The following is a 27073-nucleotide window of genomic DNA, read 5'->3' on the forward strand; positions in this document are numbered from 1 at the left end:
TAGGATGCAAAGATAAACACTATCAACATTTGGTACAGCTTTCCTGTGTGTGTGTATATTTATTAATACACAAAAGCTATTATTTAATTTATCATGTTTTTTTTTTTTTTTTCCTTTTTTAGCGTTACGCGGGCCTCTCACTGCTGTGGCCTCTCCCGTTGCGGAGCACAGGCTCCGGACGCGCAGGCCCAGCGGCCATGGCTCACGGGCCCAGCCGCTCCGCGGCATATGGGATCCTCCCGGACCGGGGCACGAACCCGCGTCCCCTGCATCGGCAGGCGGACTCTCAACCACTGCGCCACCAGGGAAGCCCAATTTATCGTGTTTTATAACCTGAATTTTTCACTTGCTAAATGATGAACATTTCTTCATATTCAGTGCTAATGTGCTTTTAATGGCTGTATAGTACTTCACTATACTGATACAGAATAATTTGTTTAATCAGGTATTGGACATTTAGATGGATTTATAGGAAGGATTAAAAAAAATCTTTAATATGTATGAATTTCCTTCATAAAAGTGAAGTGTGCCTGTGATTTAGTCATTGTTGGAGAAATGATTTCTTTCTTTCAGTCTCCTTGCTCAGCTAAGTACACACACGTGACACAACCAAAGAAAATTACTGCAATGGTTGACTGTAATTGTTTCTGTTAGTCAATGTGCACTTTTTATACATGCAAACTAATCCTGCAGTTACTATCACATCTCGTTGGAGCAAGAGGTCACATCTGCCAGGGTATAGGACGAGGAAAACAGAATCCTCTAACGCACATAAAAAGCTCTGAATTGCGGACATAAGTTCTAACATGTATTTGCTTAAATACATGTTTATTCAAATTCAAAGAATATTCACCCTGTTTGTGGTGGATGTTTTGAATATGTAGTAAATAGGGATAAAAACATTTTTAGCCATTGTTAAAAAATGGAGCCATTTGAAAAAAGAAACCATGTGGGTGAAAGAATGGTAATAACTCGAAAAACTGCCACTCATCTAGTTATCCGTGGATGAAAGGAAATAAGGCTGGCTTAATCCACTTTAGCACCAGGTAGGAATCTATTCCTAAAGAGCCACCATGAAGGGAACATGCTTGCACTCAATTACCCAATGACGTTGGCTGCCACGATCAAGGAAATGTGTGGGCAGAGCGCTGCACTTACGTGTCCGGGTTCTCTGTGATGATCCCGTCTCCTGATTTCCCTGGACCCTGGATGGATTCCATTGCTGTTGAGTAGAGGACTTTTTGCATCCCAAACCGCTTAGCATCAGGCACATTTTGTGAAATTTCCTCTTCTTTCTCTTTGAGGGAATGGTCCAAGATGTGGATTCCCAGCAAAAGGCTATAGTCCATGATCTTGAAGCTTTCCAGCACCTGAGTAAGGGAAAGAACAAGGAGGCCCGTCACTCAAATGGCTTGTAAATCTCATCTGCACAGAATCAGAGAGATATGCAGACACGCGGCTCTTGCTTGCCTCCCAGCGGGTGGCTGAGAGAGGAAAAATCAAAATAAAAACATTTGAGGTTATGATTAGGTCATGTGCAGTAAGGATTATCACCATGGCTCCTAGATGGTATTTTTAGGTAAATATAGAATAAGCACATCTTTCCTCAGCACTCCATGAATGTTTCACCAACAGCATTTATTGAACACTTCCCATGTGCCAGGTGCTAAGTGGTTCATTGGGATTCAATCCTCACAACTCTTTGAGCTAGGTGCTATTATTATCTCTGTATTACAGATGAAAAAAATGAGACACAGAGACAGATATAATTTTCTCAATATCACACAGCTCATAACTCACACTACCTGGATTTGAACCCAGGCAGTCAACTCCAGCATCTTAGGTACTAGAGGAGAGACACCAACAACCAATGGTCTCTACAAGCCTGTATACCCTCCTCAGCACGAAGACTCAGCTGGAATGGGCTTTTGTCTGAAATCTGTTCTCATAAACTTTCATCTTCCTAGAGTTCAGTGGTCTCCTTTTCAAAGCTTGACTTTCAAAGTTATCATTCGGTTCCCCGCAGCGAGTCTTTTCTACATGTATGGTCTCAACAAAGACCAGGACTCACTGTTTAATTATCCACTCAGCAAAGAGTGGGAAAGAGAAAGAAGTGAAAGTAGCTGGATGCAGCCAGACAAAGGAGATAGCAATGCTCTGACAGGAAAACGACGGAGACACAGTCGAGATGCGAGACAGGTCATCAACATGGCTTCCGAGTGTGGGTAAGTCTTTGACACTCAGGACCCTTCAAGTGAGGAAGAGTGTTCAGGAGGGGTTCAGGAGAATGGGGTGTGTACCTCTATGATAAAGTCCTTTTCCTAATAGTTTGTCTATGATTCTCTTCCTACAACAGGTTTTTTTTTTTTTTTTTTCTTTTTTTTTTTTAACACCTTGGCATTTTTCACACAAAGTTGCTCAGGAAATCAAAACAGCCCAGAAAGACCAGTTTGCACAGCAGAATAGCTATCTCTGAACCAAGGAGATAATCTATCACTGTACCCTAGCTAGGAAATGCCTTTGAAGATCAGAGTCTATAGATAATTGTTTAACCAGGGATTGAATACGTACCCAGAATATCTTACACTTCTCATTCTCCCTCAGCCCAAGTGCTTTTGATCGGGTTATACTTCTGAAAACGGAAATCATAAGAAGCCAACAAGGGTTTCCCTGGTGGTGCAGTGATTGAGAGTCCGCCTGCCGATGCAGGGGACATGGGTTCGTGCCCCAGTCCGGGAAGATCCCACATGCTGCAGAGCGGCTGGGCCCGTGAGTCACGGCCACTGAGCCTGCGCGTCCGGAGCCTGTGCTCCGCAACGGGTGAGGCCACAAGTGAGAGGCCCACGTACCGCAAAAAAGAAAGAAAGAAAAAAAAAGCCAACAAAAATATCACTGTACTTCTAGCCTGCTTACTAGTGCCCTTTTGGTGTGTCCCGATTCCTTTAAAGGTTCTGGGCTTGTGGTACCCAGGAGCACAGCTTGGATGTTCAGCAGGAAAAGGTTGGCTGACAGAAATTCTGGTCAATGGGCTATATAAAATAATGACTTCACGATCTGCCGGAGGGAACAGCCCTGTTCTCAATGGGTGAAAGTCACAGCCTTGTGCCCTGCACAGCCCAAAGTGCCCATTGGTAAATGTTCTCCCCCCGCAAAGCAGTGAACTGGTTTCAAAAGCAAATTCTAATCAGTCCCTGTGACAATATTGTAAATGTTCCTAACAGGCACCTAGAGTAGTGAAAACTGAAAGGCACTCGTGGACTCCATATTTGTTTCATTTTTCTCTGCAAAGCATCCATATAATAGTCCTGCTTGTTAATAAGCTTTCTTTATACAATACTGTTTCTTATAATTTCTTATAATACTTTTTTAATGCATGATTCAACGTGAACTGTTTCATTTGTACTTAGAGTCTCCTTTCTTGCCCAAGGACAATCCAAAGTGAGCATGTGCATTTTATAAGAAATATGAAGTCAGGCTGTGGTCCAACTTCAACTAGTAGACAAGGCAAGAAATGATTTCATTGCTTTAAGTGGTCAAATATTAGTCTGGGTTTATTTAAAAAACATACAAACCAAAACTTAGAGAACTAAGAAAAAGTTACAAATAAATTTTAAACAGAGATTAGTTTCCTCTATACTCTTTTTGTTTTTTGTTTTTTTTTTGCAGTACGCGGGCCACTCACTGTTGTGGCCTCTCCCGTTGCGGAGCACAGGCTCTGGACGCGCAGGCTCAGCGGCCACGGCTCACGGGCCCAGCCGCTCTGTGGCATGTGGAATCCTCCCGGACCGGGGCACGAACCCACGTCCCCTAGCATCGGCAGGCAGACTCTCAACCACTGCGCCACCAGGGAAGACCCTTTCCTCTGTACTTTTAAACTGGATTGCCAGCAACCCTGAAGGGGCTTCACTGTCCTCAGGGGGCCAGGCTTCTACTTTCTGAGTGAAAGCCTTAAAAAAAAAAGGACAAATTTTATTCCTATTGTGTGGAAAGTTGACCATGATATTTGGATTTGGGGTTAGGGAAAGTCACCATCCATAAAAAACGTTAAGGAAGAAAATGATAAATATATAGACATATATATATATATATATATATATATATATATATTTTTTTTTTTTTTTTTTTTTTTTTTTTTTTGCGGTTCGCGGGCCTCTCACTGCTGTGGCCTCTCCCATTGCGGAGAACAGGCTCCGGACGCGCAGGCTCAGCGGCCATGGCTCACGGGCCCAGCCGCTCCGCGGCATGTGGGATCTTCTCGGACCGGGGTACGAACCCGTGTCCCCTGCATCGGCAGGCAGAGTCTCAACCACTGCGCCACCAGGGAAGCCCTAGACATATATTTTAAACCAAATTCCCAAACTTGTGTAATGAAAAATTCCGCGAACAGATTTTAGTCACGTGCACTGCAGATTTGCATCAATTACGAACAAAATAGTTCTGTTATTCATATCCTCTCAGATCTTTAATGAAAGGAATCGATACATCTGCCAAATCTTAACATGCGAGCTTTGAGAGGGTGCAACATCCTGCAACATAACAGACACCAGTCTAATCAGTCACTCAGGCGCACATTTCCTCCCAGAATGTCGGCCTGACCTCACTGTTGCTGGTGGATCCTGTACCTATGCATTTGCTATGCAAAACACAGTTACAAGTCAAATACAGGTGCTTTCCCATCTAGCTTGGACAAGACCTTACTCCAGGAAAGATTCACAGATGTATGTAAAACTGAAAGCAAGCTGAAATACCACAATGCTTTTTATCGTCAGAGCCAGATTATTTTTTCTCTTATTTCTCAAGGACTATTTTTAAGTCAGTAATAATATCGGAATGTGGTATAAAAGTCAATGTTAAAGCAGCTGCTACAAAATCCTGACGATGTGATCAAAACTATCTTTTTCTGACAGAAACAGACTCGCAGACTTAGAGAACAAGCTTAAGGTTACCAGGGCGGAAGGGTAGCGGGGAGGGATAGTTAGGGAGTTTGGGATTGACATATACACACTGCTATATTTAAAAAGGATAACCAACACGGACCTACCGTGTAGCAGAGGGAACTCTGCTCAATATTATGTAACAACCTAAATAGGAAAAGAATTAGAAAAAGAATAGATACATGTATATGTATAACTGAATCACTTTGCTGTATACCTGAAACTAACACAACGTTGTTAATCAACTATACTCCAATACAAAATAAAAAGTTTTTAAAAAACCTATCTTTTTCTGAAATAAAGCATATCCTCTAGGCTCTCATGGCTGGCAACGCATCAGGTATGCTCTCATTCACATATGATTTCTGTAGACTTAGTCTACACCTAACGTGGGAGATGTCCTAACTTAGAATGACAGGCACTGCTATCCTCTTTTCACAGCCAAAGGTCATAAAGAGTGGCCAGTTTTTTCCTTTTCCATCTCTGGGCCATAGCCCTTAGCCCTCTGCTAGAAGGAGCCAGAATGGCTGCATGGTAGTAAAGACTCTGTGCTCTGGGGCCAGGTGGCCTCGTTGGACTCGTGGCTCCCCCATTGGTTTGTCCTTGAGCAGAGCATGCAACCTTTCTGGGCCTGGCACCCTCATCTGTAAAACAGAAATAACAGGGACACCTGCCTCACAGAGTTAGTATGAAGATCAGTTCATCCACATCAGGTCTTAGGACAGTCACGGCATACAGAAAGCACCCAATAAATACTACTTTTTCTTGTCGTCCTTGTTCTCTTCCACCTGTAGAATCCATCACTGCTGACCACCCCCCACTGAAACCTCCACTCATCCTCAGCTACTGGGGCCCAGCTTCTCTTGGTTCTTTGCCTTCCTATTTGTTTTTCCCACTTTTTTCTTCTAGGCTCTAAAAATAGTCACCAGAGTTCTCTCTTCAACTCTTCTCTTTGGTAGTGATGTTCATTTACTCTTTTTGCTTGGAAAAAACAAGTTGAGTGTCTAGTCTGTGCCAGGCACCCTGGAAGCTGCCAGATCTTCAGGAATAAGTAAAACAGACAATGACACCATCCTCAAAATTACACAAGCATGAACCACAGATTGGAATAAGGCCTGGAAGGAAAAATCAGGGTGCTGTGGAGATACCCCACAAAAGGGGGACCTACTTTTGACTGAAGGGTATCAATAGTATAGGTGAGGGCTGATGGTACTTGAATGAGGTGGCAGCAGGGCAGCTCAAGGGAGACGTGGATAGATTTAAGAATCTTTTAGGGGTAGATTCCAACTATTATTGCTCTACGGACAATTCCTAAAATGTTACCTTTAGTCCAAACTCACTCCTAACCTCCAGTCCTGTACATTTCCCACAGCCTTCTGGACGTTTCTAAACTTCTGTACACTTTCCCCCCAAGGCAGTTCTTTCTCACTTTTTCTCTCTTACCTGAAATCATTCTGATGTGGATTTCAGACTCCATGACTCCTTTTCCTTTCATGAAGTTGCCCAATCCAGCAGCTTCTATAATCAAAGTGATCCTCCTTGCTAAAGCTTTGATTTCAACTTCCCTTTTTTTTTTCCATTCTGATTCATTCCTGACACCTTTACTTGACCAGGTGACATCACACCTCTCCTCAAAGCCTGTAGTCTCTCACCATTGTTCAAGTGACACTGAAGGTCCTTGCTACCGTGGCCCCAGCCAACATCTCTCTGTTATTTCATACCTGTCTAGAGATACCTCCCAGGCTAGTCAAACGGAAATCCCTTAATTACCCCAAAATGTGCCCTGAAGAGGTAAGAGGAACAGCTCATGCTGTTCATGTTTCTTCTAGAAGGTCCTTATTCAAATCACATTGGTCTTTCAAAGTCTATCTCAATTCTTAGCTCCATGAAAACTATACTCATGATCTGCACAAAATATTAGGAAAACACCTCCTCTCTGAAAACCCAAGCACATTACCAGTGCCCCTCTACGGAATAAAATTTGACCCTCGGTTTATCTATACTTTTCCTATGATGCACACAAGGCTGCTCTGCTCACCAAAGCCTTGCTTTACTTTGTGCTCCCTGCTGTACACTCTGATCACAGCACAAATGTGCATGTGTTATACTGTTTTCCCTGCGAGCAAGCAAGTGAAAAAATATTCAGCAGCAAAAAATGTATAGCAATACATCTTATATCTCAAATATAAGAACTTAGATTCTCCGCTTCACAATTACAATGCTTGTGCAAAATCTTCAGCACTGAAAGCATTTACTGTGATTCTGTGGTCTGTTGTCAGAAAAAAAAGAGATCTAATAGCCTACAGTATTTTCAAACGTTCCCACACCAGAGGTATTTATACGCACTGTGTCAGGGACAAAAATCAAGCTGTTATTTAGAGACACTGAATTCACTGTTCAGTAGGCACGCAACTAAATGGCAGATAAAAGGCAAGCTTGTTGGTTATAAACTAGTCTGAGCTTGGAAGCTGGTAAGATCATCACATTTCTTTTTAGGAAGGCTTTGCAAAAAGAGCATGTCACAGGCTGGGTCAACTTCAAAGACCCTTTAACTATCCAAGAGTGCTCGGTGCTGAGTTTAAGACGGAGGCTCTGTTCTGAAACACATCTTAGGGTTTCCTTGGCATTCCTGTCCTCCGTTTCTCTGCTTTTCCAATCTGTAAGGAATGTGAAGTTAAGTTGGCATAAGACTGAGAAAGGAAAATCATCAGATAAGTCCAAAAGACTGTTGAAGAACAGCACCAGAAGATATTAAGAGTGGCAAAAATAATTCAAGTCATCTGTAAGCGATGCTTTATGCAAAGCGGAGAAAGAATGATGGTGATTCTAGGAGGAAAAAGATGCTCTTTAATCAGATCTTAGGCAAGGTTTCTAATGACTTCCCACGTCACGGGGGCTCTTATGAAAATTAATCCATTCATTAAATATTTTACTGAGCACCTGTTACGTGCTCAGCACTCTCTTGTTTAGAAATCCTTTGAGCATTCTAGCTAATGCGTGATAAAACAAGAACATTGCCATTTTACAACCCCTAATGAATTAATGGATCTAGTCAGTGGTCAGCAATGCCGCTAACATCACAGAAAGAAAGGCATTCTGACACTATGTGCCTCCAGATGCAAGGAGAGAGCACTGAAAATAAAGTCAAACCTAAATCTGACTAAACCTTTAGATCCAGCAACCAATCTACAGGAAAGAAAAAGGGGGAGAGACGCACATATTAAAAGAAATTATAGGGATGTAATCAACAAAATCTGGACAATGGAATAAACAAACCGATTTCTTCAACAAATATCCACAATGAAAAAATAAGTGACCAGGGTGAGGGGTGGGGGGTGGATCCTATTTAAATCCTGATCTAAACTATAAAACAAGGTTTTATTTCTGACACAACTAGAAATTTGGACACTGACGAGTAAGAATTGTTAATTTTGTAAAGGTATGATAAAGAGGTTCTAGTTACTTTTACAAAAAGGAGTCCTTAGTTTTTAGGGACTCTTACTAAAATATATTTGAGCAAAATGATGTGATGTATGGAATGTGCTTCAAATTCTATGCGGGGGTTGGAAGTGGGCTGAAACAAGATCAGCTACAAGTTGAAAACTTTTGAAGCTGGGTACAGAGTACATGGGTGTTCATTATAATATTCTGTCCACTTTTGCATAGGTTTGAATTTTTCAAAACGTAAAGTTTAATATACTGCTTTGAAATGCTTAGATGAAATGCATTCATATGCCTGTTTAGAGTTAACTTACCTCTACCTCTGCTAATGACAGGCAAGAGATGGCACAGATAAAAATAAAAACTTATTTGGGATCTTAACTAAAATAATTAAAGCAGAAAAGTTGCTATGTTCTACACTCATCTCACCTGATCATTCTTTGATGAAAGATCTAAAGACCAACCAAATTAACAAGATGTGGAGCTGACAGGAAGATGTATCAAGGGCCCTGAGTAATTTTCCAACTTGCCTTGTCTAGTCCTTGAATGAAGAGTAAATGACTGGGCTTCCCTGGTGGCGCAGTGGATAAGAATCTGCCTGCCAATGTAGGGGACACAGGTTCGATCTCTGGTCCAGGAAGATCCCACATGCCGCAGAGCAACTAAGCCCATGCGTCACAACTACTGAGCCTGAATTCTAGAGCCTACGAGCCACAACTACTGAAGCCCACTCGCCTAGAGCCCGTGCTCCGCAACAAGAGAAGCCACCGCAATGAGAAGCCCACGCACCACAACGAAGACCCAGTGCAGCCAAAAATTAAAAAATTAAAAAAAAAAAAAGAGTAAACGACTGGCAAAAACATTTGTGTTAATTCGATGATACAACACAATTCAAAACAGTATCCTGAAGATTTTATGCAAATAGACATTCCTGGACCCATTGGTTTACGGTAAAATGAATCCAAGGGTCTGCCATTTACCCGCAAAGAAGGCTCCTTGGAGTACAGCTCCAGAATTACTCGCATGTGCAAGCCCAGTTAAAGCTAAATGTTGTTTTATAATTTAACTTAATTTCCTCCACACAGCTCAGAGTGTTCTTTGCTAATATAATAAAGAGAAAAACCAGGCTGTGACGAGCCATACAATTTTGACTGGTAAAGCAGACTGAAATAAATATTCAATCCTTAGCCTAGTGACGGCAATAGTGTGTTTTTCACTGTGTCTAATGTGGTGATTTAGAATTCGGAGCTGTGCTTGATTACCTCGTACAGAGGCTTTTTTTGCTCACTTAAAAAGCTTAAAGTAATAGAAGTATACCTGAGAGGCACTAGAAATAGTCATTTATTATTTTAAAACCTCTATCTATCTATCTATCTATGAAAAGATATATGAACGAATAATATATATATTCATCATCTTCTATATTAGATGGGTTATGGATCTTTTTCTTTATAGACACTTTGTTTCTACACATAAATATGTCTTAATAAATTATTTGTAAACAGATTTAAAACTAACACATTAAAATTGTCAAGGACTTCCCATTTCATCTTTTGGTTTGCTTTGCCATGAGTAATTTGCTTCACTGTGGCTTAACTGGTGGGACAGTTGAGAGTCTGGGGCTGTCCAGCTGCCCAGTGAGACTCAGAGGCCACACGTGGCACAAGTTTCCACATCCACTTCAATGTATGAGGTGCAATTCCTGAATCTTCCTCACTGTCTACTACAGTCCACCTGCTGTGGTGAACTGCCTCTCTGGGTAAAGAGGAAAAAAGTCTTCTTCCCTCCCCTCTGCACTTTAATAAACAAAGAGAGCAAAGAAGAATGGGGTAATCTGTCCACAATAAATAAGACCTCAGTGGTCTGGCCTTATGGTTTAAACACTAGGCTTCTTTGAGGCGAGGGCCATATCCTATTCATTTTTATCCCTCCCACAGACCTAGCACAGAGCCTTTTGCAGAGCAAGAATTTAAACTATTTGTTGAATGACATGTAATTAATTTGGTAGGAAGGGAAGGTACAATTTGTCAACCAAGATTCCTGTGGTGGTTTGAAGCCAGAAAAATCAAGCCAAACCATGCTCTGAGATCATAAAAGGTTCCACAGGGCAGGAACAATCTTAAGTCTGGGAAAGTCATCATTTGTACGGAAAAACTTACGATTTACGAAGAACAAGTACCTACCCGTGGGGTAAGTTTTAAGAAGTGACAGAAAACCCAGGTTGTGGGATCCGTCACTAGAAATGAATTCTTTGGGGTCTTGAGGTATTTTGATTTATTTAAGAAACAATTATATATGTACATGGTCAAAATTAAAGAAGCATAGGATAGTAGCTCAGTGCCACATCCACACAGCATGAGGGTGATGGTTTGAGGTGGAAATAGAATATAGTAAGTGGAGGGCCCCGTAGCAATGTTCTAGTCTCTGTATGTCAAGATGTGATCAATACCCTACATTTTCAATGGTGTGTATCTAAAAAGAGGGAGTGATAAAAGAGGGTCAATCTACACCAGTCCTCAGAGGGAGTTCAACTTTGAATAGAAGACTATTAAAATTGAGACAACGACTATTTAAAACCCAAAAAGACTGAAATATTATTAATTGGTAAGTTCAAGACTGTGGATTTTAGTGAGCAAAAGAGTAGTCGATGGAAAATTAAGAGACTCAATTTTCCCTATACCTCTGAGTGGAGAGAATAAATTTGCAACCCGGAATCACTGCTTTCTCTGTTCCTTGAGAATACAGTTGTCGACATATTTTCTGAAATTGCTCATAATCTAGAAAAAGTTGTACAGCTCTTTCATAAAGAGGAATATCAGAGTCTGGCAGATCTCTATCTCCACAGAATGTCCATTATCATCCGAAGCCAGATTACCAGGTTCTTGTGAAAACACAGTACACAATGAGTTGGCATCGAGAATGGTTTCTTTTTGGAACAGCTGAGGTTGACTGAACACGGGCAAAGTTTACAAATGAGGTCTTCATGTGGAGGAACGAAGAGAGGAAGTCAACAATATCGGACTCTAGCCAGGATCGCTCTCAGGCTGCATGAGGATATTTTTAAATAAACATTAGGTTTTAACTTCCCTGCCTCCCTAATAGCTACGGACAACTAATATATCCAGTGGACTATGTATCCCTTTTAAAATAGTTTTTTCAAGTATACATGTAGAGAAGTGCACAGATATATCCTTTTGTTTATAAAAAGTTGAAATTTAGGGCTTCCCTGGTGGCGCAGTGGTTAAGAATCTGCCTGCCAACGCAGGGGACGCGGGCTCAAGCCCTGGTCCGGGAAGATCCCACATGCTGTGGAGCAAATAAACCCGTGCGCCACAACTACTGAGCCCACGCTCTAGAGCCCGCAAGCCACAACTACTGAAGCCCGTGAGCCACAACTACTGAAGCCCGCACACCTAGAGCCTGTGCTCCATGACAAGAGAAGCCACCGCGGTGAGAAGCCCACGCACCACAACGAAGAGAAGCCTCAGCTCGCTGCAACTAGAGAAAGCCCGCACACAGCAACGAAGACCCAACGCAGCCAAAAAATAAAAACAAATTTTAAAAGTTGAAAATTAATATATAAATTCACTAATACAGATTGTCCTTGGCCATTTCACTCCTTTGAGGGAAGGTAGAAAGTCTCCTGTGGAGATTCTCTACCTCACAGGTATAGAAGTGCAGAATTTCGAGGAACAGACGTGAGGAGAGAAGTAGTTATCCTTGCTGATTGAAATAACTCAATTAAGGTATGTCTTGAAGGAAGAACAATGGTGACATCAAAGGGACAGTCCACTTGCAGGAGAGAGACGCATATAAAAGTGCTGATAGGGCCACGGATGAAGAGCTGTGTACGTGAGCCAAAGTCTCTCAGAAGCCAGACGTGCTGAGCTTTTTGGAAAGAACTAGAACCAGTGCGTGGCCCAAGAAGTACCTTGCCTTTCACAAGGCAGTCATGTAGGCCCTATTCCTCCATAACGTGGGTACTCAGTAAATGGGCACTGTTGAATGAATAAAATAAAACCCTATAAAAATCAAAGAGATTTTCCCCCTTTAAAAGTGTTTTCACAGGGCATATTTCTGATCCACTTCCTAAACTTCGTAACATTTTCCCAGACCCTGCAAACTCTCAAATACTTCTTAAGTCTCTGGAACTCAGTCTCTTACTAGATTCCAGAAGTTTCTCCTAAGCTATGGGGGTTCAACTCCGTTTTGTAAGTTGCTGGGGTCCGCCACCCCTGTCTCCCATGGGCTTGGGTATTTACAACCCTGCTCTAATACACATGGTCATCCGTGTGACAGACTTACACTGGCACCCACAACCGGATCCACCCCGGCCAACCTCACAGCCTTTCCAGACACATCTTCAAAGCCAGGGTTGCTACTGTCATGTCCCCCGCGGCCACTTCCCCTTCCTGCTCTACCTCTTTGCTCTGGTTTCCCAGGATTCCCGCAGGGGAGGAGGATATGGCCATGGGGACATTTCCTTCCCTCTGCTCCCTGCCCTCAGATACTCTGTGAGTCCTCCTATTTGGGGCCTACAGTGACCTAACCTCTAGACCCAGGGTCATCTACAAAATCAAAGACAGGTAGGTTCTATTCACACAAAAGCAGGAAACCCTCACATACTATTTTTATTTCATAAAGCCCAAAGACTTTAGCTTCCTTTGACTGGAATTATTGTATATTTATATGTGACAAATTACTTAAAATGAAAGTTAGCTAGACACATCACCACCTCCACACCTTAGGACATATGTGAGTTCTCTAATCTTTAGGTATTATTTCTTATGAGAAGAAAAGAGAAAGGAGTTTTAAAGGAGTCGAGGAAGATATTTCCAGTCTCCCATTTCCATTCTTTTCGGTAGAAATTTTTATATTGTTCCATGTGGCTTGAAGTGAGCGTTAAAAAAACAACTACTGGCTCGATAATCCTTCAATTTCTGGAGTTAATGAGAATTCTCAAAAGCTGCTCACACAGGATCCAACAGCCCACATTGTGTCCCCAGTCTCCCTCTCCACTGGATTGGAAAAACAATCGACTCCACTGGAAGCATCACATTTCTCAAAGAGAGAAGTTTTGCTTTTAAGTTAATAGGATTTCATGTGCACACATGTTGGTAACAGTTGGCAAGTGTCAATGGGCTTGATTATGCTTTTCATTTAACTTTCAAAACTAAATGTTTGGATTACTAATTTTACTTTGTGTTCCCTCAGTCACGTGGCACGATTTTCCTCTCTCCCTCCTTCCTTGAAGTAGGTTGTGAGACTTCATTAACTCTTTGCCTTGTCCAAACCAAGTTCTCTACTTTGATGGAGCCCTTTCTTAACCCCTATAGCACCTTCTCACCAGCTCTGTGTCAGAGCTAGAAAACCAGTGATCGGGCACTTCCAGCCCACCCTGTCTGCGTCCATCCAAATTATTACTTAACACTTTCATTTCCACAGACTTTCCTCCATTACACCTACAAGCCCCTTAAGGAGAGTGCACAGATGAAAGAACCTGGGTTTTGCAACCAAAGAGACCTGGGTGGAAATCCTGGCTCCAGCACTATAAGCTCTGCAGACCTGGGGAAGCTGAACCTCTCCTGGGTCCCCACTTCATCTGTCAAAATGGAATCATGGCACTCACTCTGCAGGGCTGTTGTGAGGATTAGTGAGACAATCTATCTGAAATGTCAAGCACTGCCTGGCTCAGAGCAAATGTTAATGGAGACAACCTATTGTTGATGAACTGAGCCTTGGAAATGAGTCCTTACCATCCACAAAATCATGTATTGGGTACTATATTGTGCCTACGTATTTCATGACTATATACCATGTATGATGTGTTTTAAATGCTAAGTTACTTTGGTAACTACAGGTTATATCTAAGATAGAATGCTCCCTCTACCCAAAACTGGAATAGCTGTTTTGAAATATTGAGAATTACTTGTCTGGCTCAAATTGAAGTATCTCTTGCTGAGTAGAAAGTCAGGCATGAACAACAACATAGAGGAGTATTTGGATTTTGGCAGCTACCCTGAAATTCTCTGGTACTGACCATCTTGTCCCTTCTGTTACTGCGGTGGGAGCTCCTTCCCATCACCCACCTGCATGAGAGATGCAGAGCAGCAAGTACCAAAGCTGGACAAACATCAGCCCCGTTCCAGGACTGATGAACAGCTGTGTCGTTCAGAAAGTCTTAAATGGGGACACCAGTCACCACCTAAATAAATACGTGAGTGGACTGAGCGGTCAACACAGGTGCAATTGACTAATTTACTGGTCATTAACAGATGCTGGCCAGGTGAGCAATACAAATGTACTTCAAACCATTATCCTCCAATTCACAACACTGGTATGATGATTAACTCTGGTACTATTTCGTATCAAACCATGGGTACACTATTAACAAAGCTTGCTCTTATTATGTTTATTGATTAGGGAAGATTTATAATTTCAAAAATGTTGTTGTTGGGACTTCCCTCGTGGTCCAGTGGTTGTGAATCCGCCTTCCAATGCAGGAGATGCGGGTTCGATCCCTGGTCGGGGAACTAAGATCCCACATGCCACAGGGCAACTAAACCCATGTGCCACAACCAGAGAGAAGTCCGCGCGTCGCAACAAAAGATCCCTCGTGCTGCAACTAAGACCCGACGTAGCCAAATAAATAAACATTAAAAAAAAATGTTGTTATCTCTTAGGCTTCATCAAAAGATTAACACTGAGACAACTGTTATTCTGTTAAGTGATTTGAAGGGCAGGAAAATGAAATCACACAACTCCTGTTCTCCTAGAGAGCAGATTTTAGTAGGCAAACATAAAACGTGTACCCACGTAATTACAATACAATATAGAAATACCAATGGCTATAGAATAGAGGTAGATCAAGTGCTATGAGCCTTTAAAGTCTCACAGAAATGATTATTGTTAGTGCTAAAGTCCTGTACCTCAGGTGTCTCTTTCTCAGGAATCCCTACCAATTGCATTAAGACCCACAGACATATGATCAGCCATTAGAGTTAATTGTAAGCTCTTTTGTTTCATTTTCACCACTCTTTATCCCCAAACTACTTCTTTTTTGGATTTATCTTTTACTTTGGTGAAGTATATACTTAAGCAATTTTTTTTAACAGGCTTAAATATACACCTATCAGAATGTCTAACGTAAAAAGTATAGTGATGACATGGGACTTCCCTGGTGGTGCAGTGGTTAAGAACCTGCCTGCCAATGCAGGGGACGCGGGTTCGATCCCTGGTCTGGGAAGATCCCACATGCCGCAGAGCAACTAAGCCCGTGTGCCACAACTGTGAAGCCTGCACTCTTGAGCCCGCAAGCCACAACTACTGAGCCCACGCACCACAACGAAGAGTAGCCCCGGCTCGCCACAACTAGAGAAAGCCTGCATGCAGCAACAAAGACCCGATGCAGCCCCCTCCCCCAAAATATATATGTGTGTGTGTGTGTGTGTGTGTGTGTGTGTGTGTGTGTGTGTGTCTATATAGATATATAGTGATGACAGCAAATACTGGTGGGGATGAAAAGCAACTAGATAACTCATACATTGCTGATGGGAATGCAAAATGGTACAGCCACTCTGGAAAAGAGCTTAGCAGTTTCTTCCAAAACTAAACATGTGCTTACCATACAACACAGAAGCTGCACTTGGGCATTTATACCAGAGCAATGAAAACTTGTGCTTATGCAGAAACCCTTATGAAAATATTCATAGCAACTTCATGTATAACAGTCAAAAACTACAGAAAACCCACGTTATTCAATGAGTGAATGCTTAAACTGTGGTATATCCATACCATGAAACATAACTCAGCAATAAAAAGGGTAAACTACCAATACACAAAATAACTTGGATGGATCACAAGCGTATTATGCTGAGTGAAAAAAGCCAATCTCAGAGGTTACACACCATATGATTCCTGAAACGACAAAATTATAGAGACGGAAAACAGATTGGTGGTTGCAAGGGACTGGGGAGGGGTGGGATGGGAGGGAGGTGTCTGTGGCCACATATAAAAGGGGAGCAGGAGGGATCGTTGTGGAAGAACTGTTCTATATTTGACTGTGGTGGTTACATAAATACACGTGTGCATAAACGATATATATACATACCCACGCACACATACAAATGAGTGCATGTAAAACTGGTGAAATCTGAAAAAGATCCCTGCATTGTACCCATGTCAATTTCCTAGTTGTAATATTGTACTAAGGTCCTACAAGATATTACTGCTGGGAAAACTAGGTGAAGAGTATATGAGATCTCGCTGTATTTTTTTTTTCTTCCAACTGCATGTGAATCTACAATTATTTCAAAATAAATTTTTTTTTTATAAAAGAAGATTTAGAGGTAGGAAGTTTTTTAAAGTCCTTGCATATGTGACGCCTTCATTTCCAGTCTCACAGGGAAATCTGGCTTGGCTAGACACAGACATCTATGTCCAAGATCATTTCCTCTCAGGCCAGAGCACAGAAGGCATTGTTCCACTGTTTCTCAGAAACTTCATGATTTTCTTTTTTTTTTTAAAACTCATTGCCCTTTAAAAATTCTCTTTTAATTAATTAATTAATTTATATTTTATTTTTGGCTGCGTTGTGTCTTCGTTGCTGCGCGTGGGCTTTCTCTAGTTGAGGCGAGCAGGGGCTTCTCTTCGTTGTGGTGCGCAGGCTTCTCATGTGGTTTATGTATGTATTTTTGGCTGCATTTGGTCTTCATTGCTGCGCGCAGGCTTTCTCTAGTTGTGGCGAGCGGGGGCTACTCTTCGTTGTGGTGCGCAGGCTTCTCATCACGGTGGCTTCCCTTGTTGCAGAGCACGGGCTCTAGGCGTGCGGGCTTCAGTAGCTGTGGTTCACGGCTCTAGAGCACAGGCTCAGTAGTTGTGGTGCACGGGCTTAGTTGCTCCACAGCATGTGGGATCTTCCCCGACCAGGGCTCGAACCTGTGTCCCCTGCATTGGCAGGCAGATTCTTAACAACTGCGCTACCAGGGAAGTCCTATGATTCTTCCCAGCTCAAACAATCTTGGACTCCGTAAGTTGGTTTTATTTACTTATTTTTTTTCACCAACTTTATCTTTGCTTTATGTTGGTATTACAATGTTATCAAAATAACTAATAAGAGATAGCAAAACTCATAACTTAAAACAATGGAGCAAATAAAATATATCATGGGATTATAGTGTTTTAAAGATATAATTTGCAAAACAGTGCATTTATCTATATCTTTTTTCGAAAGTAATCTTTCAATGTCTGGAACAGAGATGTGGAGTCAATGATATCCTTGTCCCCTTCCCATATTTTAGCTGAAGTCTAAAAACAAACTCCAATTCCTTACTGATAAAGGAAATAGCTTAAATGTAAGTGTTGTCATCAGTAAGAGATGTACATCTTTTTTCTATTAGGTCTGAAACATTTTTTTCCTCCTTAAAGATAACTGGAAGGCAACCAATACATATGAAAAAAGAAAAGAACCTGTCTAAACTAAATGCAAAAAAATTAATGCTAAAGAAATTTATAGCTATGGGGTAAGCACTAACATTATGCTAAATTAAGTATTACAGAAAATAACCTACATTGTAACCCATACAAACATGCCTATAGCTGAGAAGAATCTGATCTACAAATTTAGAGCTTGCCATACATAGTTAGGATGAAATCCCAGTTTGCACATCAAAAAGTCTCAGTATTCTTAAGACCAGTTTCATTAATATTTCATTAATATTAATATTTATGATGACAGACATTTGTGTGAAAAAGGAAAATTGGTTCCACACCACATAAAAATTAATAAATTTGCTGCTCAACCAAAAAAATAATAAATGTAAAATAAGTCATTTAGGTCCTTAATTATCAAGACTGTCTGATATGACTCCCACATAAGAACTATTTGAATTGCAAACACAAGTTCTTACTAATATGCTTTATCAATGTCATGTCCCCAGAATTATCAATAAATATTGTAGGATGTAATAATTTATCAAATTAATTAAATGATATGGGACATTTTAGATTTTTCATAAATAAGTTATGTCAGAGAAGAAATAATTATAGTAAATTTAAAATGCACACAAAATAGTTCCCAATTGTTCTTCCAAAATTAATACATAAATTTCAAGTCAACTTTAATTTCATAATCTTGTAATATGTACTGAGTGTACACAATAAGCCAGGTACACAGCTGCAGAGAGGTATAAGGAATGAGCTTTGGCCTTTGAGACATTTACAGTCTAGCTAGGGAGACTGGATATACACCTAAAGGAGACAAGGATCAGTATTAAATAAAATAAAGTCTAATGACTATTTACAATACTGATTCTATGGGAAAATAATTGAAAGATAAAAATACTTCTGTTACACAAATGACTTTTAACATGGGGACAATCAGTACAGTTTTTAAAAAAAATCCCAAGTGATTCAAAAGGGAGATCATCTGCTTTATTAAATTCTCAATGCTATATGTGGCAGGCATTGCAGGGAAACTGGATACTTCTTCCAAAATAAGCAGAACTTAAAAGACAGCTAGATGTACAAAAGTCACCAAAGATAGATTGTTTTTGGAAGTGCGACTAAACCTGTCTCCCTCTATCATCAGATAGTTTATTCCCTTGCTCGAATATGTATTTTTTTTCTTTTTAAAATTTATTTATTTTATGTATTTATTTTTGGCTGCATTTGGTCTTCACTGCTGCACGCAGGCTTTCTCTAGTTGTGGCGAGTGGGGGCTACTCTTCATTGCGGTGCGCAGGTTTCTCATCACGGTGGTTTCTCTTGTTGTGGAGCACGGGCTCTAGGCGTGCGGGCTTCAGTAGTTGTGGCATGCGGGCTCAGTAGCTGTGGCTCACGGGCTCTAGAGCACTGGCTCAGTAGTTGTGGCACATGGTCTTAGCCGCTCTGCGGCATGTGGGATCTTCCCGGAGCAGGGATTGAACCTGTGTCTCCTGCACTGACAGGTGGATTCTTAACTACTGAGCCACCAGAGACGTCCCTCGAATATGTGTTTCAATGAACAGTTACTAAGTACTGACTAAGCACCAGGCAATGAAGATAACAAAGACTTTAAGGTTTGATCCTCATGCTCAAGGATCTACATGTGAATAAATAAAATAGTGTGATAAATCCCTCAAAAGAGGTCAACCCCAGAGGCTTGGGGAACCGCAGCATGGTGGTCTTCACGGAAGAGATGAGAAGGAGGGGGACAGGTAAAGGAGAGAGGGGAAGAATGGTCCAGCGGACTGAAACATGTATTAAAAGACCAAAACCTTGGGCTTCCGTGGTGGCGCAGTGGTTGAGAGTCCGCCTGCCGATGCAGGGGACGCGGGTTCGTGTCCCGGTCTGGGAGGATCCCACATGCCGCGGAGCGGCTGGGCCCGTGAGCCGTGGTTGCTGAGCCTGCGCGTCTGGAGCCTGTGCTCCGCAACGGGAGAGGCCACAACAGTGAGAGGCCCAAGTACCACAAAAAAAAAAAAAAAAAAAAAAAAAAAAAAAAAAGACCAAAACCTTTAGAGAACATGTCCAGTAGATCAGAATGGCTGGAGAGTAGAGATGCTCTGGGGAGAGCGGAGAGAAGGCTGAAGAAGGAAGCTGAAGGAGCATCTGGAGAAGCAGCAAGGAACAGATCGGGAAGGATCTGAATGTTCCAAGCTAGGAGGTAAGTATGGCTCTGGCCCAGAGGCAGTAGAGGACCTCCACTAGAGGATCTTCAGGAACTGGTGGTCTTCTGATCTGAGGATCACTTTGGCAGCAGCATTAGGGATATGCTGAAAGGCAGTGATAATGAAAACTAGTAAAGAGGCTACTGCAAAACTCCAGGTGAGGAAAGGTCTCAATAAGGGCCGTGGCTGTGCATCTGGAGAGGAGGGGGCAGATCCAAGAGTTATTTAGGAGAAGGACTGGATAGGACACGGTGATTTTCTGAGTGTGGAGAAAGAGAACAAGAAAGAAGGATGGAAAGAGTAGCTTCAGGGTACTGACGTGGGCACCTGGCTTCTTGCTGATCATATCCCCAGGCCAGGGAGGACGGGCAGAGGAACAGGCTGTGGGAAGATAACGGAGTACCTGGGAACACCGGTTTTCACACAGGATGTGTCTCTCAGCTTGTCACATGGGGACCATAGGGGATGGTTTGAATAAATCCTACTTCCTGTTTTTGATGGCAAGTGACCTGTGATGCCCTGGCGGTACTTTCTGCTGACATAACTCTTAACCCTGGGCCAAGTTCTCTTATGGGTGTAGATGGCTGTCACAGCAGGCAGAGGGTGAGGCCAAAGAAGAGGAAATGCTTCCAGAAAGGGAACCCAGTTATTCACATGTCCATTTTCCCCAGACGTAGCCTACAGGGAACAGCAATGTGGGAGCCAGAGAGAACCCAAGATCTGGATCCCTGCTTTTGGAAAGAGCCCTTTGTCTGAAGCCTGTGGGCAAGTGGCCTCAGCAGGGTTGAAGGATAAAGTGCGCTCCGTTCCCTAGAAGAGTTCCAAGTGGCCAGCGTGCCACGTGGAGGAGTTGGTAGGCATGGACCAGCACAGGGGGACAGGCTTACGGGCAAGGGCCCGAGGCTGGGCTGGGGAAGCTGGGGAAAAGGATTCGGGGGCTGCTCAAAGGGCGCAGGGGAAGATGGCATTTGTCAAGAGGGCTCATTGTGGGTTGAGGCGGCCCAGGCTGTTTTGGATGCAGAGTCCAGAAGCAGCAGCTCTGATGGGGGGGGTCAGGGAAGTAGGCTGTGGGGAGCAGGGCACAATGCATGCAGGTCAGGCTGGGTCAATGAGTCAGGCAGGTATCTTCCGGCCAGCAGTTACGCAAGGGAAATGGAGTCCTGGGATCTGAGACGTCACGCCGAAGTATGAAAGAGGTGGGGGCAGGAAGCAAGAAGTCGGCAGCAAGAGGTGAGGAGGGTTATCGTTTCTATCTGGGAACAACAGAAAAGCTGAGGTCCAAAGGTCTGGGATTCCTGGCTTTACCCTTGAGAGGACCTGGCACCAGCAGAAAGGGTCTTTTGACATTATTTGGTTCCTGACGGCATTCCTCTCCTACCTCACATGTTCCTTTACTATTAACTGTTGCAACACCAAACAACTCTAGTTCTTGGAACATGTTACGCCATTTCATGCTTAGCTTATATTATTTTCTCTTCCTAGAAATATGCTTCTACTTCTTTGCCTACCTGGAGAACTCTTCTCCTTCTTCAGAACCAAGTTATGATGTTACCTATTCTGATCCCTCAAATGCTTTAGAATATTATCATTGCCCTTAATATTCTGAATGGCAACTGATTAAAAATAGAACCCGCTGTAAAAAAAAAAATCAATAAAATAAAATTCAAAATTCATATTATTTATAAAGATAAATAATAATAAATAATTTATAATAATAAATATAAGTATTTATAAATATAAAAATTTATATTATATTGGCTTTATCATTTATAAAATAATGTCAACTACACCATCTAATTTAATCATCACAATGCTCCTGGGACATAAGATGAGCTTATATATTAAGGAAAAACTGTGGTTTAGAGAAGTTATGACTTGTCAAATATCATACAGCTTATCAATGGAAGATCTAATATCCAGGCATCCAGACACCTGACCTTCCTTCATTTCTCCCTCCCTCCCTCCCTCCTAACCTTACTTCTGTCTTAAAGATCTTGCTACCGCTGAGATGATGAATTGACATCAGAATTGATTGAAATTTCTTGCTGAGAATATGTTTATCACATATTAATAAATCACATTTTTTGATGCTTCAAAAAAAATTCAAAAAAATAAAAATAGAGGTCATTCACCTCATGTTGGCACACAGGAGGCCTGCGATACATGTCTGATAAGTGAGTAAAAGAATGCATCCTAATATGGGTGTAGCTCACCTTTCTTTGGCTGGGCTGGTGACACAGTAATCCAGTCCCCTGCCTGACTTGTTTCTAGAGCCTTAGCAGCACTGCCTCACTCAGAGGACTGTTAACAGCAGAGATTCCCGATCGTTTGGGGCCGGTGCCAGCCCCAGGGTGAACTTACAACCTCTCCGGATCTCCACAGCACCTCATCTGGTGCTAAAGCTCAGCTCTGCAAAGTGAGGGAAATGTCAGGGTAAGAGATGCTGTGGGCAGTGCCAACCACACATCCTATTCCAGCCCTTCAGAGGATGACCTGAAGAAAGAGAGATGAGTCTGCTCGGCTCTAGGATGGGGGTCGTTAGCCCGGGGTAGGGAGCGGGTAGAGAGACGATGGGCTGCAAGGGATTCATGAACTGGAGTGTGAGTGGGCATTTTTCTGGGGAGAGAGTTCACAGCTTTCATCCGTTTTACAAGGAGGTCCGTGACTATTAAATATTAAGACCTACCATTCCAGAAAAGTGCCTTCCTCCAGGTAGCTCTGATCTGAGAATCAGCTGCTGACTCCAGATCACAGAGGCCTTGGTCATAGTCAAGGCAGATCACAGAAGGGACTCAGGTTCCCCCGCAGCATGCCATTCCCATGCTCCAACTCCACCCCAAGAAAAGCCTTTCTGAAGGCCGACGTGCGTAATTTAAGGAAGTTTCATGATCTGTGTCTTTGACAAGTTCAAATGCAACGAAAGACAGGGAGTTAGGCCTAGGATACCTCCACATTGACCTTTATGTGCCTTAGCACAACAAATCCTCAAAAAATAAAAACTAAAAAGGCAAATCCCCAGGGTCTCATTCCTGACGAAGAGTCATGTTTGACCTTGTTCTATCAGGATTGGGCTTAGGAAATGCTAATAAACAGACAAATCCTGTGCAATGGCTTTTTACATTTGACCTTTCCTTTTTTTTCTGGCATAGGAGCCTGTGGCTTTAGAAAACAGCAGAAAAAAGGCTTTCCATATTCAAGAGGCAAGAAATGCACACACACACAAAGAGAAAGCAAATCTAAAATTGTTTGAAACCCTGGGGAACTGAGAGTCACTTTTCACCCACATCCTGTCAGGGTTGAAAAGCACAGGAAAAGGTTTCTCCTAAAATGTGTGTATGTTTTATTTTTTCCCTTTTTAAAGAAAAACAAGAGTCACTCATATGCACCCAGATATCTGAATAGATCAGCTGGATAGTTTTTTGTTTGCTTGGTTCCCACTGTTATTCCCATGACTTCTGAAAAGATAGTTTTAAAAAAATCCTTACATTGAATCTTTAAATTTCAATTGTTAAGAGCACATGCTTTATCCCCAAACAGGTGCGGGCTCTGCCACTGACTTGCTAGGTGATGCTGGACAGGTTTGTTAACCTTTTTAAGAACCTAATTATTCACCAATTAAGATGGGAGTATGAATGGTACTGATGTCAAATGGTGGATGAGATAATTAAAAGAAATAATGCATTGAAAAGTCTTAGGCTATTAAGTTTAGTCAGTCAAACAGAGAAAGACAAATATCATATGGTATCACTTATATGTGGAACCTAAAAAAATGATACAAATGAACTTATTTACAAAACAGAAATAGACTGACAGACAGAAAACAAACTTATGGTCACCAAAGGGGAAAGGCGGGGAGGGATAAATTAGGAGTTTGGGATTAACATATACACTATTATATATAAAACAGGTAAACAACAAGGACCTACTATATAGAACAGGGAACTATACTCAATAACTTCTAATAACCTATAATGGAGAAGAATCTGAAAAAGAATATATATATACATATATGTATAACTGAATCACTTTGCCATACATTTGAAACTAACACAACATTGTAAGTTAACTATACTTCAATTTAAAAACAAAAGGGAAATATCTTAGGCTAGCTTGGTAAACTCGAAGCATCAATGAATGGCATCTAAAGGACAGGAGCTGTGGAGTAAATCCTCTACCGATGAAACAAACAATTCCAAGGACACATCTCTATGCGTTATCAGAGATGTTTTAACATACAGAAAGAAAAAACCCAGCAACAGTGGGGCTGTGCTTCTCGTTGAGGATTCCCCATTTTATACATTACATGCGGTGGTTAGACCGCCTTCTTCACCTTCAGGTGAACTCGAGTCTGGCAGAGAAGGGACTCTCCCTCCCCTGTAACAAGGTGCGTCATCTGACCAAGTCCACAGAAGGCCCAGGAAGCCAAGGCACACCCCATATTTCCCAGTGATCACGCCCCATGAGTCCTATTCTCTTCTCCAGAAAGCCCTGGTCAGGCCTGGACCCAACCTCGCACCAGCACGCCTTCAGCCCATCTCCAACATGCCCAACCCAGCTGAGAACCTGCATGGTTCTCCTAAGTTCATCTGGGCCAGGAAATAACATTCCTGAGAATCTGTTAATCAAATGTTCATCATCCTTCAGAACCTAGCAGAGTTGCATTTTCATCTATTTCTCCAAAAGGGCTTTTACCTACTTTCTGTAAATTTGCCATGTCAGAAAAATGTATCCTGGACTTTGGTTTTACTTTTTTTTTCTTTTTTTCTTATGCATTGCTGGCTGGGGGAACTCCTCCTCTTGACAATCTCTCTGGCTACTTTGCATGGAATGGTCTTTGCTCTGTCAAGCCTCATTCCTGATCGCCTCTTATTCAGATCACATAAAGCAGTTTCATCAAATGGGCCCATCTCATGGTTCTGCATATACAGTGGATTTCCAGGGATCCACTTATCAATCCCACCAAGTGCATTTTCTCTAAACTACTCTCCCCTGTTGGAATCTTACTTCATCCAAGTCTTGTATATGGCTTTTCTCGCCAATCACTGTGTTAAACCTAAACTTCTTTTCCCTCCACTTTAAACACCTTTCCCACAGGGGAGGATGAAAAGAAAAAAAAATTATTGTTTCATTTGATCAAAGAAAGCTGACTTAGCTTATTAATAAAACCAACAGACCCCAGACAATTCCCTTATCATCCACCAGTTCCTTCAACAACAGGGAAGCCTGGATCAGCATCAGGATTGGTAATGATGGGATTCCACGTGACAGTGTTTGGACATTCTTACAAAGGTACCTTACCACAGATGACTTTTCAAAGGCATTCACAGCAATGACATTTCCTTACCCGGCAGTCTCTCTGAAGCGTCTTCATGAGCGCATTGTATGTTTCTGTATCAAAATACAACCCTTCGTGCATGTCTTGCAGGAAATCTAAGTCCTTAAACGTGGGGTTGGATTTCTCTCTCTCTTTTCGGGATGCTCTTCGCTTATAGGTTGAGCCTTTCAAGTCATATGTAAAGTGCATTCTCATGGAGCGTGGTAAGACATTGTTCATCACCACAATTCTGATGTTAATGCCCCCTGACTGCATGCAATACAGTCCATAAAATTTGGGCAAAAGAGTCCTTGGATTCTGGTTTAAATTCTAAAAAAAGAAAAAGGAAAAAAATGTTTAAACTCTACTTTTACAAAATAATGCTCCACTATGACGTGTTTTCAACTAAAATGATAATTAAAAGTGGAATGTGATTATTTTTGTTAACGGCCATTGTTAAAATTTTGCTGTTCCTAACCTAGTTTTTAAGTCGGCTTATGGGAACAGCAACTTTATCATTCTGATCTCAGGGCATTAAAAGTGGCTGAACTGAAAATGGACGCAATGTCCCAAATTAGCTCCAACTGAAATCAGGCAAAGACGTGATTAGTGCCATGTGTGATTATTCTCTAAGGTAGCTCAAGAGAAAATGAATTGCTGGGGTACGAGGGATGAACATTTAAAATTTTAATAGCTCCTGAGAAACTGTCTTCCACAATGGCCAGACCACTTTACCACACTTTGTAAGATTACATATTTCCCACCCCTCTTACCAGTGCTGAATATTATCTAACTTTAGAATCTTTGTAAGCGTGGTTGGTGAAAAATGACAACTTGTTTCCAATTTAATTTAATTTAAATGTGAATACCACTAATAACTAGAGAAATTTAATATTTTTAGCCACCTCAAAGATAATTTTTTGTCACTATCCTTTGCTCATTTCTCTTTACGTTTTTGTCATCGTTGGAGTTCTTGATATATGCTGGATATTTATTATTTTCCTATTCTATTCGGGGTAAATATTTTCTTCCACTATGTTGTCTTTTTTGTTATAAAAATAGGGAATACACACCTATTTTTGTTTCACTTTAAAAGTAGGCAACAAGTAAAAAATAGTTTACTAAAAGGCATTTATATAATGAAAAGTCTACTATTCCTAATCCTTCCCCCAATTCCCAACTTTTGTGGAAACTATTGTCCTCACTTTCTATCATTTTAGAAATATCCTATGTGCTTATGTTAATTTTATACCTGGTTTTCTTTTTTTTTTGGTTATACAAATGTTTTGCTTTTTCATGTAATCACATTTATGTACTTGTTTCTTGTGCCTTTTTGGCTTCTTATTTAGGAAAGCTTTTTATACCCCAAGAAATTTATAAATTTCTTCTATGGTCTTACAAATTTTTAATAATTTTGGTGATTACATTTGGTTTTTTACTGCACATGGAATTAATTTTCTTCTTCCAGAAAGTTTGCATAGAGCATTGATGTGACTTACATACATCATGAAATGAGTATCACAATAAGTTTAGTGAACAGCCATCATCTCATATAGATACAAAATTAAAGAAATAGAAAAAAATTTATTTCCTTGTGATGAGAACTCTCAGGATTTACTCTCTTAACAACTTTCCCATATAACATGCAGCAGTGGTCATTATATTTACTGTGGTGTACATCACATCCCTAGTGCTTATTTATCTTGTAACTGGAAGTTTGTACCTTTTGACCACCT

General features: G+C 41.4%; 1 protein-coding gene across 4 annotated transcripts in view; it reads right to left on the bottom strand.

Annotated features, from left to right (window-relative positions):
* Positions 1-27073, bottom strand: part of PIP5K1B (phosphatidylinositol-4-phosphate 5-kinase type 1 beta) — a 324986-nt gene that overhangs the window by 105417 nt on the left and 192496 nt on the right. For all 4 annotated transcript variants that reach the window (XM_032635392.1, XM_032635395.1, XM_032635393.1 and 1 more), the window contains exons 7-8: positions 25368-25667; positions 1159-1370 (exon numbers count right to left, since the gene is read on the bottom strand). In XM_032635392.1, the coding sequence (XP_032491283.1) occupies positions 1159-1370; positions 25368-25667 (512 nt within the window). The remainder of the gene's footprint in view (positions 1-1158; positions 1371-25367; positions 25668-27073) is intronic.

Source organism: Phocoena sinus, chromosome 6, assembly GCF_008692025.1.
Source record: "Phocoena sinus isolate mPhoSin1 chromosome 6, mPhoSin1.pri, whole genome shotgun sequence".
Taxonomy (NCBI): domain Eukaryota; kingdom Metazoa; phylum Chordata; class Mammalia; order Artiodactyla; family Phocoenidae; genus Phocoena; species Phocoena sinus.